We start from the raw sequence: 19,112 nt of genomic DNA, 5'->3' as shown, positions 1-19,112 counted from the left end.
GAACCCCATTGAGTCACATTACTTTGGGAATATGAATAAAATGGGCCTTGGATTGGCTTGTACCTCTTGCAGATGCCTTTGTGTCACCATCTGATAGAGTTTCCTGATAATGTAATTGTTGTGCTGGGCTAGTCATACTTTAGCTATCTATTCATAGGGAAGATTGTTCTTCTTATTCATTAATATGTGTGTATGTTCAGTCCAGTCACTGTGTTATGAGGGATAATCAGACAAAAATATTAATCTGTTTTTCTCTAGCTCTAAACCAGTGGAATGTCAAAAGCATCAAATATCCATAAGCATCCTGAGATAATTTAGACAGTTATATCATAGGTTTTACAAAGCCCAAAACATCTATATAATAATTTTCTAGTGCTGCAGCCATTTTATTTTATATTCCTGCAGGTGATAAAACTGAAAAGGTATCTAGGTGACGAGTAAGCTATAAGAGAGACCAAGCTGAAGATACTTCAGTGTAGTTCAGTATGTACTTAGGTCTACATTTATCGCCTCATCAAACAATTCATTGGCACCATCAACACAGGTAAATATAGAAACAAACAATAACCTGCCCTCACTGTTTGAACCCACATGTCAGCCTCTGTCAAGATGTCAGGAAAGAAATGTTGCTTTATAGATGTGCTTCTTGCAGAAAAATTTGCAAAATAAGAATTAAAGCAAATGAAACTCCAAATTATGTGTATAACGGCCAAAATTTTAAGACTTTGGTGTTTCAAATACAGAACTTCAGAAAAAAAATAGACATTGAAACCTTGGGAATAAGTAAGGCTAAGATTATGTTGTGGAAGTCACAAAATCCGTGACTTCCAGTGACCTCAGTGACATTGGGGGCCCCGCAGCAGCCCAACCTCTGTGGGTGGCAGGGAACCTTCCTGCAGCGGTGACCCCTGAGCTGCCCAGCTGCTGCCGCTGGCAGGCGGGACTCCAGCCAAGGGCCCCCCACAGCTCTAAGCTGCCGGTGGCAGCGGCAGAGGGACCCCGGAGCTGCTCAGCGGCCACGGATGTGTGTGTGTGCGGGGAGGTGGGGGGCAGCTTCCGAGCCGCCACCGCTGGCAGAGGTCCCCCTGCAACTGCTCAGCTGATGCAAGAAGCCAGAGCCCCTCGCAGCTCCCGGCAGCTGCTGATGGTGGCAGAGGGACCCCGGAACTGCTCAGCAGTCACATGTGGGGAGCCACTCCCTGCAGCTCCCAGCCACTGCCATAGGCAGCAGAGGGGCCCCAGAGTTGCTCAGCAGGTGGGAGGGAGCCCCCCCGCAGCGCTCAGCCAACGGCAGCAGAGGGACCCCGGAGCTGTTCAGTGTGACAGGGGCCCCCGCAGCTCCCCTGCCACTGTGAGTGGTGCGGGACCCCACCACCCCCGCAGCTCCCAGTCCTGCAGGGCGGCAGGGGGACCCCTCCCAGCCACTGCGGGGAGTGGGGGCCCTGCAGCTCCCAGCCACTGCGGGGAGTGGGGGCAAGGTGCTGGATCCTCCTCCCTTCCCATTTTGTCTGGGATGTTTTTAATAAAAGTCAGGGACAGGTCCCGGCTTCCGTGATTTTTTGTTAATTGCCCGTGACCAGTCCATGACCTTTATTAAAAATATCCATGACAAAATCGTAACCTTAGGTATAAGTTAGTAATAACACTTCTGAACTGAATGAGATATAGAAATCTATGGACTAAGATACTGAAAGAAATATATATAGATAGTAGAAAAATACTACAGAATTCATATATTCATAGAGTTTAAGCCCCCAAGGGACCATTTGATTGTCTAGTCTGAGCTCCTGTATATCACAGGTCATTAAATTTCACTCAGATACCCCCGCATTGAACCCTATAACTTGGGTTTAAATAAAGCATAACTTGTTTTTGGCTAAGGCATATCTTCCATAAAAGCATCTAGTCTTGATTTGAAGCTAGCAAGAGATGGAAAATCCACCACGTCCCAAGGGAGTTTGTTGCAGTGGTTAATCACTCTCACTATTAACAATGAGTGTCTAATTTGAATTTGTTTGACTTCAGCTTCCAGCTATTGGTTCTTATTATGCCTTTCTCTGGTAGTTTACAGGGTCCTGGTATTTTCTCCTTGTGAAGATACTTATGCAATGTAATGAAGTCGCCTCTCAATCTTCTTTTATGATAAGTTAAACGTATAGAATTCTTTAAATATCTCACTGTAAGGTATTTTCTCCAGCCCTTGAATAATGTATGTAGCTTTTTTTTTCTGTACCTCTTCTCCAATTTTTAACATCCTTTTAAAGACTGTGGACACCAGAACTATATGCAGTTTTCTAGTATCAGTCTCATCATTGCCATATACAGAGGTAAAATCACTTTCCTACTTCTCCTCACTACTCTTCTGTTTGTATATCCAAGGCTCACATTAGCCCTTTCTGCCACAGGTTCTCACTGGGAGCTCATGGTCACTGTGTCCGCTATGATCCCTAAATCTTTCTTTAGAGTCACTGCTTTCCAGGATATAATAGCCCATTCTGTAGGAATGGGCCGCACTTTTTGTTCCTAGATATATAATTTTTCATTCAACTGTATTAAAACTAGTGCTGATCAGAAAACTTTTGCTGAAATAGTTTTCTGTTGGAAAATGCTCCTCTGGAAAAAAAGAAATTTCCCACCAACAACCCTCACATTTTCCTCAAATGGTTTTTCTTTTCATTTCATTTCAGTAAAGTTTCAAAAAATTTGTTTCAAACCGTTATAATTTCAGAATTCATTTTATGGGATTTTTCTTTTTATATTATTTCTGTTATTCTTCCATTATTTCATAACTTGTTAGGAGTAGTAGTCCGCATGTATACACCATGTCAGGTTATGTCATATTATGACGTAATAGTTGAAATATTCAGTTACTTTTTTATATTGACACTAAGTGTCAAACTGTTTCATTTTGACACAAACACTTTAATTTAGAAAATAAGATGTTTCAATGTGTGTTAAGTAGCATCTACCCTTTATTATTATTATTTTTTAAAAATTAATATTTTGATTATGTTGTCATATTGTGACATGATCTGACATGTCATACTATGCATTGCTACTACTGACGTGAATTAATGTAAAATACTTCAAAAACTAAAATGAAAAAATTGAAACAAAATTTTTAAATTTTTCCTGCAATGAATTTTTTTTCACAATTTCTGTTTCACAAGAAATTTCAAAAATACTGTTATTCCAATTCATAAAGAAAGCAAATTTCAACATATAGATGTTTCCAGAAAAATGGGAATTCTGAGTTTTGCAAAGATCTAATTAAAATGCGTTTTGTTTGAATGAGCCCAGTTTACTAAGAGATCCAGATCTCTCTGTTAATTGCCCTGTCCTCATACTAATTTACCACTATGTCAATCTTTGTGTCATCTACAAATTTTATCAGCAGTGATTTTATATTTACATCCAGATCATTGATGAAAATGTTGAATAGCATCAGGCCTAATACTAATTCCTGATGAAACACTCCCGTTCCGGATGATTTCCAATTGACAACTGTTTTTTTGAGATCTATCATTTAGTTAGTTCTTATTCTGGAAGATGGGAGCGATTCCAGAGGACTGGAAAAAGGAAAATATACTGCCAATCTATGACAAGGGGAATAAGGAAATTACAGGCCAGTTAGTTTAACTTCAATACCCGGAAAGATAATGGAGCAAATAATTAAGCAATCCATTTGCAAACACCCAGAAGATAATAAGGTGATAAGTAACAGTCAGCATGGATTTGTCAAGAACAAATCATGTCAAACCAACCCAGCTGCCTCTTATGCAGGACATTTCTGCTATCTCACATTGGACACAGAGTGAAATAAGGCAGCCCGGCTGTTCCAGTTTCAGTGGGGCCTGCTGGGTGAGATCAAGAATGAGCTTGCTGGAGTTGAGAGTCCACTGGATCTGGGCATGTCATCCGGATAGACAATCAGCTGAATGAAAGACAGGAAGAATGAAGATGGGAGGCATTAGAGCCACGCCCACCACTATTGGGTCCCGCTCCACAAGTCAAGGGAGCGAGGGTGATGTTTTAACCTGTACTTCTATTGTGGCAAACTGTGTTGTGCGATCTCTGATTCCCCCTTGAGGAACCCAAACCAAAGAGACCCAGGAAAACAAGCCAGCCCAGGCCTGTTAAAGGGGACTGGCCTGAGCACCTTGACAAAATGTTCCTGTAGGAGGGGGCAGGACTCCCTAGACCCCTCCCAGGTCCCACTGGCTTTCATTTACCTTCTCTACTCTCCCAGTGGCTGCACTTAGGGCAGTTTTTTTGGGGTAATTGGTCCCTGGCAGAGGGCCGGTTCTTCTTTCTCCCTGTCCCTTATTAGAGAGGAGAATTTAGCTGGAACAGGGGTCAGCCTCACAAGACAGCCCCAGATAGGGCTCAGTCTCTGAAAATTTATTGCCCCTTCAAGGGGTTTAATCCCCACCTCTCTTCCTGGGGTGTGTTACTTAGTTGTCAGCTGGGGAAGTTCCAGAAACAGTGTGGTTGATGGCTGTCTCCTCCTTGGATGGCCTGCCTCTGTTACTTGCAGTCTGTGCTTGGAGCAGCCTTCTTACCAGTCACCACCCCTTCCTATGGTAGGCTTCCGCTTATAAGCCCCTCCTCCTCTAGGGTGAACAGGCTGTACTGATACCCCTCATTAGTGCAGCATAGGCCCAGAGGGCCTGCTCTGAGCTCATAGGGGGCGTGTCCCTTCACAGTTCCTTTTAGTTTTGAGCCATGGTCCTATCCTGAATGAGTGCTGAGTGCTATCGGTCAAATGCATTTGCAAGTATCAGCTTAGCTATGTGTCCCAGAGTGTTTCCTTTCAGTCTCTATGCAGCAGGCCCTTGTTGTCTCAGGTGCAGTGGATAATTTTATTGGCCTGAATGCGGCCTGGACCCATGCATGTCCGTTCTGTCCTTGGCTATGCCAATGTGGCCTCTGTGCGAAGCTGGAGAAGTGTATTTTTGGTCAGGCCTCCTTAAAAATTCTTAGGGTTCATCCTATCCCTTGAGGATCTTGAGATGGACTGTTGTAAGGTGAAAGCGGCCCTGGAGTAGGCAGCTTCACTGAACATCTGAGAACTAGAGTGCTTCCTGGATTTGCGAATTTCTATTAGAAATGTATCTTGAGGTAATCAGAGTGCATTGCCCTAAGTTTCTCTGGTTACCCAGGACCCAACAATCCCTTTGAGCAACTGAAACTTACATTTACCTCCACTGCCATACTTCTAACATAGTGATCAGGGCAGTACTTTCCCAGGAGCATGGCCCCTTACTCCAGGAAAGTCACTCCCACAGAATAAAACTATTAGATCCTGGATAAAGAACGCCTGGTGATCAAAACCACCTTTGAGGAGTGGTGCTGCTATCTGGAAGGGGCTTAGTACCCCATCCAAGTGTACACTGACCATTCGAATTTAGACTGTTTGCATAAGGCCAAAGCCCTCAACCCACAGCAAATCAATGCGTCCTGTTTTTTTTCACATTACAACTTTGTAGGGTGGGTCTACACTACCACAGTAAATTGATCTAACTTCACATAACTGAGGTTGTGTGAATAACATTATTGAAGTCGATGTAGTTAGATCCACTTACTGCAGTGGCTACACTGCGCTGTGTTGATGGGAGAGTGTTGCTTGTTGACTTCCCTTACGCTTCTCGGGGAAGTGGAGTACACAAATCGATGGGAGAGACCCGGTAAATCGACACTGATTGCAGCAGTGCCGATCTACCGGTATGTGTAGACATGCCCGTAATCTCCTGTCATTCCAGGGACCAGAAATAGCAAAACTAATATTCTTTCCAGGAAAGGAGAACAGTACAGTGTGATGGTCTTGAACCCCAAAACTTCCAACATTCTTAAACCTCATAACTTCCTGGGCAACCCCCCTGCCAATACCTTGTTGCCCTGAGGTGATTAACCTCAGCTCCGGAGATTCCTTCTGACGAGCAGGAAGCCATAATTAGGCATTCCCACAGCATCCAAGATGGGATAACTTATGTGAAAGGGCACATATACACGTCTCATGGACCTCCAAGAATTATAGCCCTGCAAGTTTGCCACGGCTCACCCTTAGCATGATTTTTTGGCAGATTCAAGACCCAGTGCCTATTTCCTTATCTGTTTTGGTGACCTCACATGCAAGCCACAGTGCAGACCTATGTTACCTCTTGTAATGCATGTGGACACTCCAAGGCATTGCATGACAAACCCCTCAGCCTCTTCCAAACTCTCAAGACTCCATTTAATCCCTGGGCAGTCATCGCCCTAGATTTCATAGTAGACTTACCCAAGTCCAGTAGGTTCATGATGATTCTGATCCTGGTGGACACCTTACTAAGATGGCACATTTCATTCCCTGTATTGGCATGCCCTCCCAGGGAACCACCCAGCTCTTCCTGGATAAAATTATCCACTTCCACAGTCTTCCAGAGTGCATCATCTCTGATTGCAGTCACAGTGTATCTCTGGATTCTGGCATGAAGTCCTCTGGCTGTTGAGCATTCGCTCCTTTGTCTCCTTCGCCTGTCATTCCCAGGCAAACGGTCAGGCACAGAGGACAAACCAAATTTGGAACTGTACCTGTGGTACTACTACCAGTACAATTGTACCAAGTTTATGTACAATAATGCGGAACATGCCTTTACAAGACAGAATCCCTTTTTATCAAACTATGGGTTCTCTATTTTACCCAGAATGACCCATGACTTCCCCCAGCCCAGCAGCCTTAGTCTGGGTGCAACAGATCCATCGGATCAAAGATGACCTGAAAACCCACGTGGCCAAAAGAAGTTACAAGCAATGTGCAGACTGTCAATGACATGAAGGGCCCACTTTTTCTGTAGGTCAGATGGTGTGGCTTTTAACCAAACAGCTGCACACAGACAGGCTGTCTCCTAAACTCGATTACAAGTTCTTGCAACCCTATTAATTTGCTGACAAATCAAACCAGTTACCTTTGAATTCCTCCTGCCCCACTCTCTCTAAATCCACCCAGCATTTCACATATATTCTAAAGCTCCATACACAGAGCATTTCCTCATTGCTACCAACTCCTCCCCCTGCCCCGCCCCGGCCACTACATGTTCAAGGTCATGATGAATAAGTCATCCTCGAGATCCTGGATGCAAGAATGAGACTGGGTAAACTCTGGCATTTGATTGTGAGGGTTACAGTCCTGAAGAATTCTCCTGGATGCCACAAAAAACGTTCCTATGCCCCTGTCCTGGTAAAAGACCTTCCACAAAAAGACAACCAGGAAAACCCAGCCCACTGACACCCAGAGGGCACCCTAAAGGGGAGAGGTGATGTGAACCCAGGTCCAGAGGTCACCAGGCTGTTCTCAAATCACAGGCACCACCTGGCAACTCTCTGCTACCAGTGGGGAATGTGGGCTGGTGGACCACAGTTCACTGTAGACACCACCTACAAAGCTCACAATTACAGAAAACACCCAACCTCTCTGATTGGCTGAGAATCATTACTTAAGCCAGAAGGGGGCACAGAAAGTTGTCTAAGCAATTATGTGAATCCCTGGCTGGCTACTACGTTAGACCTTCTTTGTTCCTGCCTTTCTGTGCTGTTCCTGCCCTTGTTCCAGATCCCTGCTTCTATGCCTCACCCTTAGCTATTGGCTCCAACTCTGACCCTTGGCTCAATTCCTGATTCTGACGTTGGCTCTGAACCTTGGCTTGATTCTTGACAGCATCTGTCTCTGTTGCTGACCTCCGGGTCCTAGCTCCTGCTGTTACTGTGAGGTCTGCATGCTTGAGTCCCTGTCTGCAAAAAGAGGAATGTCCAATCCTATCATATAATGTAACAATAGCAATACATTTAAACACAGCCTTTTGCAGAAAACGTTCAGGAAGTTTTATTGTCCGAATACAATTATGAGGCACATTAAATATGGACAGTCTTTCTTTGATTTTAATTTAAAAGATTAAACAGATTCTGCTCTCGCAATATATTTAGGAAACTGATTCTCAAACCACAGGCATAAAGGCTTCAGTCCTAAGCATGTCTAAAATATTTAATGTAAACTAATACATAGGGAACAAATTCTGACCTTAGAGAATTATAGGAATATAAGAAATCAGAGAGAGAACCTTATCTAGAAATGTAATGTGTACCTACACAAACGTTCTTTGAAGTGTTTCCAAATGTTAACTAGCAGCAATGAATAGATTTAAAGACAACTGAAATATTAAATAATCTGAAACCTGTAATGACTGTGGAAGTAGCATTCTGTATTGGATGCAATTTTTCACCCAACACAAACCTGAAGACCCAACGGGTGGGATTTTCAAAAGAGATCAGTGTCATCCTAACTGTGCTCCATTAAAACTTACAAACTCCCACTGACAGCAGAGTGTGATAGAGTTTTCCCAACACTGAGCACTCTCTGAAAATCCCACCCAATTATAATAATTACGGTAATAAATTCTAGAAATGACAAAAGCATTAACATTTCCAGGCCCTTCTCGTTGAACAGGGGTCACAGTTTGGTGGTTATTATGGAGATGATAAAAAGAAGCCTTGGTGATAGAAGCAAAGTTTTTATCAAAAGATAAATCTGCAGATTATACCACGGCAGCAGCATCCTTACAATTAGTCTGAGCCCTGCTGGTATTTTTGTTGAGTGTTCCAGTAAATGTAAACTACAGTATAAAAGGAAGTGTTAAATTTCACACTTATTTAATAAGTCATGTGCACAGAAGATGCCTACTGGAGAAAATGGACTTGATTGTATTGGTACAATAAAATTTGGATAATTTATTATGGAAAAAAGTCACATTTGAAAAGATAATCAGAAGAAAATGTATGGAATAAATAGACATATTAATGAACGAACTTTGGAACCTACCGTCTTTCTTTATTAACAAGGATTCAGCCAGAAAGCAGATACTTTTCTTTGGATGAATTCTGGATGAAATTAAGGAAACACCTTATTATCACATAATAATAAGAGCAGTTTTGTAGTTAGTACTTTGAGCCACACCTAGCATCTATTAGGTCATATATTAAACAGACTGTAATAAACCCCTCTATGTGTGCACAGGGTTACATGGCTAACATTGCCATGGGAATCTTAACCTTTGATTTCTTGACATTTGCGGTTATGAAATCACAGCCTTCAACGGTGCATTAACAATGACTTTTTTACATTCAGTGACAGATGCTAATGGAAAAAAATATACATTAGGAATTCTAATTGTTTATTTTAGATGTATTACAGTAACAAATTTTGAGTTAACAATGATAGAGAGAAGGCTTACAGTATAATGTGAATGTTTATCAAAATGATGAACATAAGAAAAGGATGTCTCTATCTTACGAAGTTGTACATGACTGAGAAATAGGCAATGAAGATCCATTTTAGACCTTAGTGGACAGAGTAATTCACTTCCACAGCCATGTAATGTGTATGTGTATGTCTGGTGAAATATGACAAGAGTTTCATCTTTTAACTAAGCAGTAGATCAACTCGGAACTGATAAATATATTGTTCTAGCTTTAAGATGCTTGATTTATGCTAAGATGCTGTAGGTTAAAAGGAGCTGATTCAATAGTTTTCTATGCACTTAACATGTTTGCTAAGCAGATTCTTGACTAGAAAATCAATTGCTGTGACCCAAAAGTGAAGGGGTGAAAAAGTTAGGAACACTGATTATATGGCTCGTTGACAATAGGACCCAGCGTCATTCAGCTGTAAGGCCTGTGCGCTTGCATGGACCTGTTTGCAGGATGAGTAGTTAAATCTGGAGTACAAGAGGCTCTTTGTTGCCATCCAATATCTGTTCTATGATTTATCTGAAGAACTTTCTGAAATTTTGTTCTATCCTCCTGGGTATTTAGTATCCTTCAGCACGTTGGTTTCACGTGAATTTGAAAAAGTGGAGTTCATACTGGCTGGCCCCCAGGTAATTAATGAAAATAGATAACACAGATCCCATTGCTAATTCCTTCAAGATCCCAGTTAATGTTGCTCCCCACTTGGAAACTGTACTGTTAATAATTACTTCTTGTTCACGATCTCTGAGACTGTTTTTTTTTTTGCCTGCTATAGCATTTCTGTCTAGATAGTATTGATTAAGACACACAGGAGAATGAAGACAAAGAGACATAGGAGATATTAAAGGCTATAACTTTGAACATACTAAAGGGGGGCAGAAGGGATTCTGTTTCCTCCCTGCAAACTACCAGGCATTAATTGAGTTCAGGGCAGGCCATACAACAACAATGGATGTGGGTTAGTGTCCGTAGCCTAACCATCCTTGATTGTGGATAGGATTCAGTGTAGCTGCTGAGTCTCTCTAGTTTCCCCCCAGCTGGGGAAGGATGGTACAGATGCAATCTGTTGAACACTTACAACCTTCCTGTATTCCATAGGGTAGCGGGATCCATGCCATCAACTTGCTGGATTGCTTACCCCAGGAGTTGGCACCCTAAAGCCTCTCACCTGCACTGGTCACTGACTGTAGTTGTGACAGCAGTTACTCGCTTTATTAGCTGAGTGACCCAGTCAGTCCTGGCAGGGTGGGTGAAGGTGGGTTGTCTTAGAATAGTTAAAGCTCTTTTTCCTAGGAACTGATAGAGGTTACCACAGATTAATTATGGACAACTGAGTCCAATTAAGGACAACCTGTGACCTTTGAAAATTCTTTCGGGGTTTGGGGGGCAGAAGAGAGATGAGAAGCAAGCTGTAGAAGGGTTGTATGCAGCAAAGAGAAAAGGCTTCACCTAGATAAAGAGCTGTTTTTTCTCTGAGGAGGAGATCTTGTGTTTATTTCTGTTTAGAGAAGGTGCCTGGCAGTTGGTAGCCAGCAAAAGAAGAGGCAGTGCTCCAGTGGGAATTAGGGAGTGTATTTTTTGTATGTTTAAAGAAACCTCTTGGGCCAATCCTAGGGCCTACCCTGTAAATATTGTAAATAAACCCATGTTAAGAATTCAACCTCTGGAGTAGAACTGATTTACTCCCAGTCACCCAACACCACAGGGAGAAACTCTAAGCTTTGATGTAATGAAAGAGGTGCATTGTCACACCACTTACTAATTTCTTTTTTGAAAATTTCTGTCCCTTGTTTTCCTTATTATTGCTGCCAACCAGGCCTCCTGGGTGCTATGAGGCAAGGAAACAAACCTACTGGACAGTCATACCCAAAAGTTAAAAATCATTTTGACTACAAAAAAGGTGATGGGGTCAGACCCACAGCAAGCCTAGAGATCCAGCCCTGGCATATATACTACTTACGGGGCAGGAAGAGTGGGACAGCATTTGGGTGCCCAAGATTGTGTCCCAAACCCAACAGAGCCTTGAGTGATGGGGATTGAAGAGTATGTCTGTGGAAGCCAGTTAGTTCCCTAATCTCCTATGAATTGGCCAGTAGGTAGCTGCAGGAGATTTCCATTCCCAGTCACTCCTCAAAGTCCATATGCACTCTGTGTGGGGGAGGAGTAAGAGGGGATGCCTAGATGTGGAAGAACACATTATTTTCCAGCAAATAGCCCTGGGAATCCCGGCCAATTTGATCAATTTCTCCCGTATCCCCGCCTGCTCTGAGATGGGTGGATGGGGTGAATATTTTTGCAGGTTACTGAAGCCATTACAGAAATATACACCGGCATAACCATATGAATATAGTTATAGCTGTGCATACCCCAAACATAGGCATATTGCACCATTGTATAGCATAGTTTACATCAGTGCAGCTGCTCTGGTAATTTACTAGATTCAGTGGTATCAGCGTCAGTGCTAAATTACAGTGTGGTGTGTCTACAATAGGGGTTTGCACCAATATAACCGAATTTATATTCTTTCACTGGTGTAAATTTTTGCAAGTTTTCTTAATGTTGATCCTAAGATATTCAGAAACTATCAAAAGCTTTAATGAAACTCAGCTGCACTTTGAGCACTATATTCCCTTCTCTACCAAGGCCCCAGTGCAGTAAAGCACTCAAATACTTACTTAAATTTAAGCATATGCTTAACTCCCATTGAAGTCAATGGAACTTAAGGACATGAGTAGGTACTTTGTTAATTAGGAATGTACTTAAGGTTAAGCAAGTACCTATGTGCTTTCCCAAAATCAGGGCTCAAATCAGGAATTGTGCTAAGAAGCTATTGCATTTGATATCAGCTGTATTTAAAAAAACTCAGGTTAAACATCACCCACTAAATTGCTTTTGTCAAAGTATTTACCTTATAGGTTTACCCTAGCTATAGGTCACTTGAAAACCAAGATGGGCAAAATCTTAGTCAATTCTGAAAAGTTTTCATCAGAAGGTTTACTTTTCTATAGTAAAGTCCAAATTAACCTGCATTCCCAGGCATGTTCATTCAAGACTATATGGACTCTGCCCAGTGGTAAACTTTTATTATTGAACATCTAGTTGTGCTTCCCAGACAGCACAAAATGAACTCAACACACTGCAAAATTACTGCATGTCATTCACATCAGCGATTGCATTCAGGTAGCAGGACTACCAAGTCATTTGTCAGTCACTATATGATGGTGTGGCTTAACTGTTAAATTATAGACTTTAATAGATTTTTTTATGCTCTATTTTCCTGCAGAAAAGATGGGGTCATGGGATGTGTTGTGTTGAAGTGTTGTTGTTGTGTGTGTGTATTTTACTGAAGACTAGGACAACGTCTTGGGGCTCATCTACATAGGAAAGTTTTACCAATTACACCAATATAATTTTAGCAGTATAGTCAGACCAATAAAGTTATAATGGTCTAATCCTCCCTGTGGAAACTCTTATTCCAGTATGAGACAAGCTTTTTTTTTTTTTTTTGATTTAGTTTAAACCCCTTTTTAAGCAACAGAAGCTAAAAGCAAAAAGAGGTCCTCTTATACTGGAATAAGAGTGTCCATAGGAGGAATTATACCACTATCAATATATTGGTTTAAAGTCACGCCTTCGCTTATGCCAGTATAACTTTCTCATATAGACAAGCCATTTGTTGGAAATCGAAAATTGGAATTCAATGTTTCTTCTTAAAAATGTGACCTGGAATAACATAGTTTCATTCTTCACAGCCCTGTGTGAATGGCAGATAGCCTATTTGCTCCTATTTATTCCCCCCTCCCTCCAGGTCTTGGTTCATTTCTCCTGTTATAGTACTCAAGAGCTTCGTCTTCTAATCTTGCCTCTGGAACCGTGGCCTTATCCAAAGGATTCTAACGTCATCTACTTAAGGGTATTCTTGCCTCTTTGTATACTGTTGTTACCTAACCTTGACCTTCAATGAGTAGCCTTCTGGAGTAATGTGGGGAACCTCTCGTTTTCCCAGTTTCAGCCCCAGTTCACCAAGATACTTAAGCCTGTGAACAGATACTTTAAACAATGAATGGTCACATTCATGTCAGTGGGACTATTCATTTGTGTAAAGTTAGGCACCTTCTTAAGTACCTCGCTGAATTGGAGCCTTAGTCTCTCTCACAGGTAACTTGCTCTTTTGCAGTTCTTTAGTTTGTAGTTATGGACAGCCAATTAACTGTCTTTTGTCTTTTCAAAACAATCATCAAGCTCTGATCCCTACTCTGAAGTAGCTACAACTGTTTTTAACCTCACATTCTTATTCAGACATTGCTGACCGCTGTCTGGCCAAAATAAACATCACCACACACATCAGCCTCATATCTCATCAAAATTTACACTTGGTAAGATGAAGCTAGAAGGACTGTAATCTTCTTTGTTTTTGCCAAGGGAAACAACATGCATAATCAGTTCTTTAGCTGCTAGCTACTGGTGGTGTTACTGTTAGTATCTGGTGTATTCAGAGAGGTAAACTTCTTTTACATTCCTGCAGTAACATGCCAGACTAGCTGAGGCTAGTTATTCCCTCCTTATTTAACTGTTCTGAGCACATTTCTTTATACGTTAATTAACAGATTCCATTACTACTAATGTCACTACTTTACCTGGTATGAAAATTACAGTATAAGTGACCCTATTCTGTTCTTAGTGAAGAAAATGAAGTTAGTAGAAAATAGGTCAAAGGAATGAAGAGTCAAATCACCTGAGGTATTTTCTAACTTGTTAAATGCCAAGGTCAAATACTTTCCTTATAGCACAGTCCTAACAAAAGAGCTGTGCTCAGAAAATGTCTGGCTGTCTCTGTCCTCACCACTCTAGCTGTTTAAAAATGTTACTTGGCCACAGTAGGCATGAAAAAAGGGGCAGTGGATTGGCCGTGCCATGTCAAGACATATTCTTCCATGTTGCCTTGTTGGTGTTTGTGTATATGGGGAAGAGAAGATGGGAAGAATCCTCTTCTCTGGGCCAAAAGGTGCCAGCACACTGGCTTTCCCACAGTCTTGGGCTGCAGTAGCCGTCCCCAACCACAAAGGAGTTTAGCTGGTGGATACACATGGTTACCCTAGCCCTGTGTCCAATGCCCCTGTGCTGGGTTAGTTCTGCTTTGTTCAGGGTTTTCCACAGCTGATCAGCTTAAAAGATGAAGCATTTGCCCCAGAGGCTTTGAAAACCATGCAGAAATGTAAAATGCTGAGTTATTTGTAGAGCTATAAAAATGAAGTCTTTTATTGAACATCAGCAAGTTACTTAAGCACATTGCATAATGGGACTATTCAAGTGCTTAAAGTTAGGCACCTGCTGCTGCACCTTGCTGAACGAGGACCTTAGTAAATATTGAGCATTTCTAGACTATTGGCACCTCAGGGAGTAACATAATTTAAACCATTTTGCAGTTAAATTCTGCGCAATGTTCTTGTCACATATAGCTCTATCTTGATATACTATACTTGCCCTGAACACAAACGCAACCTCAGTATATATAAGCGCCTCAGTGATGTTGTCTTGGCTGAAGGACCCAATGTACCAGACAGAGTTCGGCTTCCTTACTGTCCAAAAATGATTTTGACATTTTCAGGAAAGGCAGCTGTATAGGATTGAAGACCATTTACTGTAATTTGGAGAGTAGATACAATATGAAAGTGACCTAGGTTTAAATGAAACATTTGAAAATTAGTGTCTTGCACTGTAATGACTGAGCAAGCAGTACACTTAATAATATTCCCTAACACAGGGAATCTCTTGACTCTGGGAATTGGGATTTCCTAGTGCAAAGCATAATGTAAAATTCATTAGTTCTTAGTGGCATGAGCTCTGAATATGCTTGTGCCAATGAATTAATTTTCACTGCTAAGAATATTCATAAAATGTTACCATGATAATCCTATAGCAGAATGTCTTCTGTGCAGAGATACCACAATCTCAAAGTACTTGTATTGTGCATTAAAATATTCTAGTATAAATGAATTTACATACCTTGTTCATGTTTAAATCTTTGCTGATCATGTATTTAAACATGGTGACATGAACATACATATGCCTGTATAGACATCTGTGCCCAGAACTAGATTTGCAGAGTATATTTAAAAACTGGAGCAGAGATACCTGTGTGTATGCACCTCTTTCTGTACCATGCAAAGATGGAGGCCAACTGGTTCAAACTACAGTTGTTTCCTTGCCTAAAGACAATTGTGCAGGAAGCTTCAGTTTCACCTTGACGAATTATAGATTAATTTTTTAATAATGCATGCAGTGCATGAAAGCAAGAAAAATAAAGTAATTAAAGCCTCTCTTCACCCCAAGTAGTCATCAAAATGCCTCTGGGAATTAGATTAAAAGAGGAGGACTTTTAGAAGAATCATAAGGAGTAATATGCTAAAGGGCAGACTAAAACTTATGTTAGGAGCATTTCTTCTTTGGATCACACTCAGGAACAAGTTTTGATGATAAACATACAAAACTTTTCAAATATTTTGGAGTCTTGTGAGAAGATAAGCAAAGTCAAACACACAAGAACCAAGCTTAGCCTATAAAAGAGTAAATGATATAATCCACCATCTCTCTCGCAATAGGCTGATTTTACATAGCAGTTTAACTGGCAACTGTTATATATTTACATCCCTTTTGACACAGACTGCAGTCCGAAATGCGTATGAATTTTATTAACCATTGCTAATTTTCTATCTGTTCTTGAGATTTTATGCTTATAGATAGCTAGCTCATCAGATCATTATAAACAAACAAAGCAGACATTTCAATTCCATAAAATGTATTAATGGATGTTTGGCTGTAATAGATATGTCAGAGATTACAAAGATTGACCTGATCTGTTGATAAAATATATTATTGAAACTGATGGGTGTTAAGGCACTGGACTGACACTTGGGAGATCTAGGTTCAGTTCCCAGTACTGCCACGGATTTCCTGTGTGTTCTTGGGCAAGTCAGTTAGTGTCTCTGGCTGGAATTTCAAAAAAAAGCCTATGAGAGATGGGTGCCCAACTTCTATTGAATTCCAATGGGAGATGGTTTTCTAACTCCCTCCTTAGAAAAATCTCAGGTTTTGTGTCTCAGTTCCCTATGTGCAAAATGAGGATAATAATACTTCCTTCTCTCCCCCTTCCCCCCCATATTGTGGGTCATGGAGTGTTTCTTACTATTAATATTATTTATGATTTTTATTGCCATATGTGTTTGGACAGCATCTTGCACAATGGGGTTCTCATCTCGGATGGGGCCTCTAGATAGTACTATGTGACTGCACTTGTTACTACTGCTGCTGATGGAAGGGAACTTCAGCTTCCAGGTGCGTTAGCCTGACCTTTCCCATGAGCACTGAATTCACTAAAATAAATTGTTTTAAATAAAATAATTTTACAGGATTTAAAATATTGACTTTTCATTGCAAAATAACCTGCATTAATAATGAATGTTAAACTCAGTAAATATACAAGTTAAGCATATGAAAACTGAGTACATCTAACAGTTTGATGTTGTATTTTTCACAGAAATGTAACCTGGAATAATTTAGCTATCCCAGATACCCACTGTTCCAGAGAGCTAGAAGAAGGTTACCAGTGTCCAGCAGGATTTAAGTGCATGGACCTTGAAGATCTGGGACTAAGCAGGCAAGAGCTGGGCTACAGTGGCTTTAATGAGATAGGTCTGTCTTACTGGTAAAATCCATTTCAGTATCCATTTAAAAATGTTTCTAAAATAAGTAGAACAGATACAAAATAGTTCATGTCTGTGCAGTGAAGATACTAAGTGAAAACAGTATTCTCCTATATGACTACTGCACAAACAACGATATTGATTTTCTTTTAAGTGGTCAAGTCATAATCTATTTGTGTAGAGTCTGGCACCCCAAGGTTTAAATAATTGTATAACAATGTCTTTTTTTATGGAGGGGCAACCATTCATTATTACAATATGTAAATACAATGATTAACATGGGGTTTTTATTATTTGTGATAAATTTTAGATTATTTAGTGGTTTCATAATCTGTTTATCTTTCAGACTAAATTTTTGGTGCAGTATTTTTCTGTAGTGTGGTTTTAGATGGTGCCCAAATACAGCAGTGATGGACATATTAAAATAATTTACATTTGCATAATTTAAGGAGCACTGCTAGCTCATGCAGTAGAAATTAGGCTGGATTAAATTGCAGTCCCAACTCAGATGGTTCATGGGTTATGGAAAAGCTAGTACGACATTTCTTAGGTTCCCCAGATTTAGGCATTGCAGCTTCAAAGACCATCTCTGACCAAACATCTTACATATTATATGGCACAGATAGCGACTCCTGTAGCTAAGGTTACCCACCTCTATGGCTAAAGTTACCCATTATAAGAACCTGTCTTCAGTTGTGTATAATTTTGCCAATTTTTAACCATTTGGGCTGAAATGTTTGGAAAATATCTATATACTGGTAACCAGGAGTTGTTTAAACTCTGGGTCCCCTTGACTTTCATAGTGATGGTACTAAAATAATAAATAATCATAAATAAAATAATAAATACAATTCCTGAATCATTAATAGAAGGCCCTATGCTATGTAACATTTTTATCAATGACTGGGAAGACCATAGAAAATAATCACTGTTATAGTTTGCAGAGTACCCAAAGATTGGGAAAGTGCTAAATAATGAAGACAGGTCACTGATACAGAATGATCTGGATTGCTTGGTAAAGTTGGGCTCAAGCTAACAAGATGCATTTTAATTTGGTCAAATGCAAAATTATACATCTAGGAAAAATAATCTAGGCCATACTTACAGGATGGGGACTGTATACTGGGAAGCTGTGACTTTGCAAGAGACTTGGGGTACCAGTGGATAACTAGCTCAGCTTGAGCTCCCATCTGAAGCGAGACAGATTCAGACTGGAAATACGATGCACATTTTTAACAGTGAGGGTAGTTTGTCATTAGAATAATTTACAAGGGTTGAGGTTGGTTTTCCAGCATTGCCAATTTTTAAATCAAGATTGGATGTTTTTCTAAAAGATATACTCTAATTCAAATAGGAATTAATTCAGGGAAGTCATATGTTGTACAGGAGACAAAATAATGTCCTTTTCTGGGTTTATAACTTCTGACTCTGTGAAGGCTCAAAAAGGCTCCTCTAAGAACACAGGTTGGATTAGAGGACTGGTGTCACCTGTGATTCTGTTCGTTAGATTTCTCCCCCCCAGTTCCCTCCAACTTTATACCCTTACCCTATTATATAGTCCAGATTCTGCACACTTATTCACATTCAGTAGTACCTTACTTCATGAGAAATCCCACTGATTTAAATGGGGGTATGCATGGTGTGAAATACTACTTAATGTGTAGGTTTCAGAGTAGCAGCCGTGTTAGTCTGTATTCGCAAAAAGAAAAGGAGGACTAGTGGCACGTTAGAGACTAACCAATTTATTTGAGCATAAGCTTTCGTGAGCTACAGAAGTGAGCTGTAGCTCACGAAAGCTTATGCTCAAATAAATCGGTTAGTCTCTAAGGTGCCACTATTACTCCCTTTCTTTTTACTTAATGTGTAAAATCTCTCACTATGTGTGAGGAAGGTCAAATGAAGGATGCTCTCATATAGAACAATTCCTTTCACCTTACTGTACCCCAATAAGGCTTAAGAGGAAGCACTTGTAAGAGTATATGCATTGCAAACCCCTCAACAGTACTTGCAACATATAATACTGCAACTGCTACCTTCATCCCCAACTCCAAGAGAGGAGTCAAAAACGTTTGTTCCTGTGGCACCCTCCTCTCATAAGCACCCCCTGTCTGACTGATATGTGTCTGT

General features: G+C 40.7%; 1 protein-coding gene across 2 annotated transcripts in view; it reads left to right on the top strand.

The window, feature by feature from the left end:
* The window catches only part of NALCN (sodium leak channel, non-selective), a 345,519-nt gene that overhangs the window by 66,839 nt on the left and 259,568 nt on the right, over positions 1-19,112 (top strand). For both annotated transcript variants that reach the window (XM_073348939.1, XM_073348928.1), the window contains exon 8: positions 16,820-16,974. In XM_073348939.1, coding sequence (XP_073205040.1) covers positions 16,820-16,974 — 155 coding nt within the window. The remainder of the gene's footprint in view (positions 1-16,819; positions 16,975-19,112) is intronic.

This window comes from Lepidochelys kempii, chromosome 1 (genome assembly GCF_965140265.1).
Source record: "Lepidochelys kempii isolate rLepKem1 chromosome 1, rLepKem1.hap2, whole genome shotgun sequence".
NCBI lineage: Eukaryota > Metazoa > Chordata > Testudines > Cheloniidae > Lepidochelys > Lepidochelys kempii.
The sequence above is the reverse complement of the archived record's forward strand: the minus strand, read 5'-3'. Positions and strand labels throughout refer to the sequence as shown.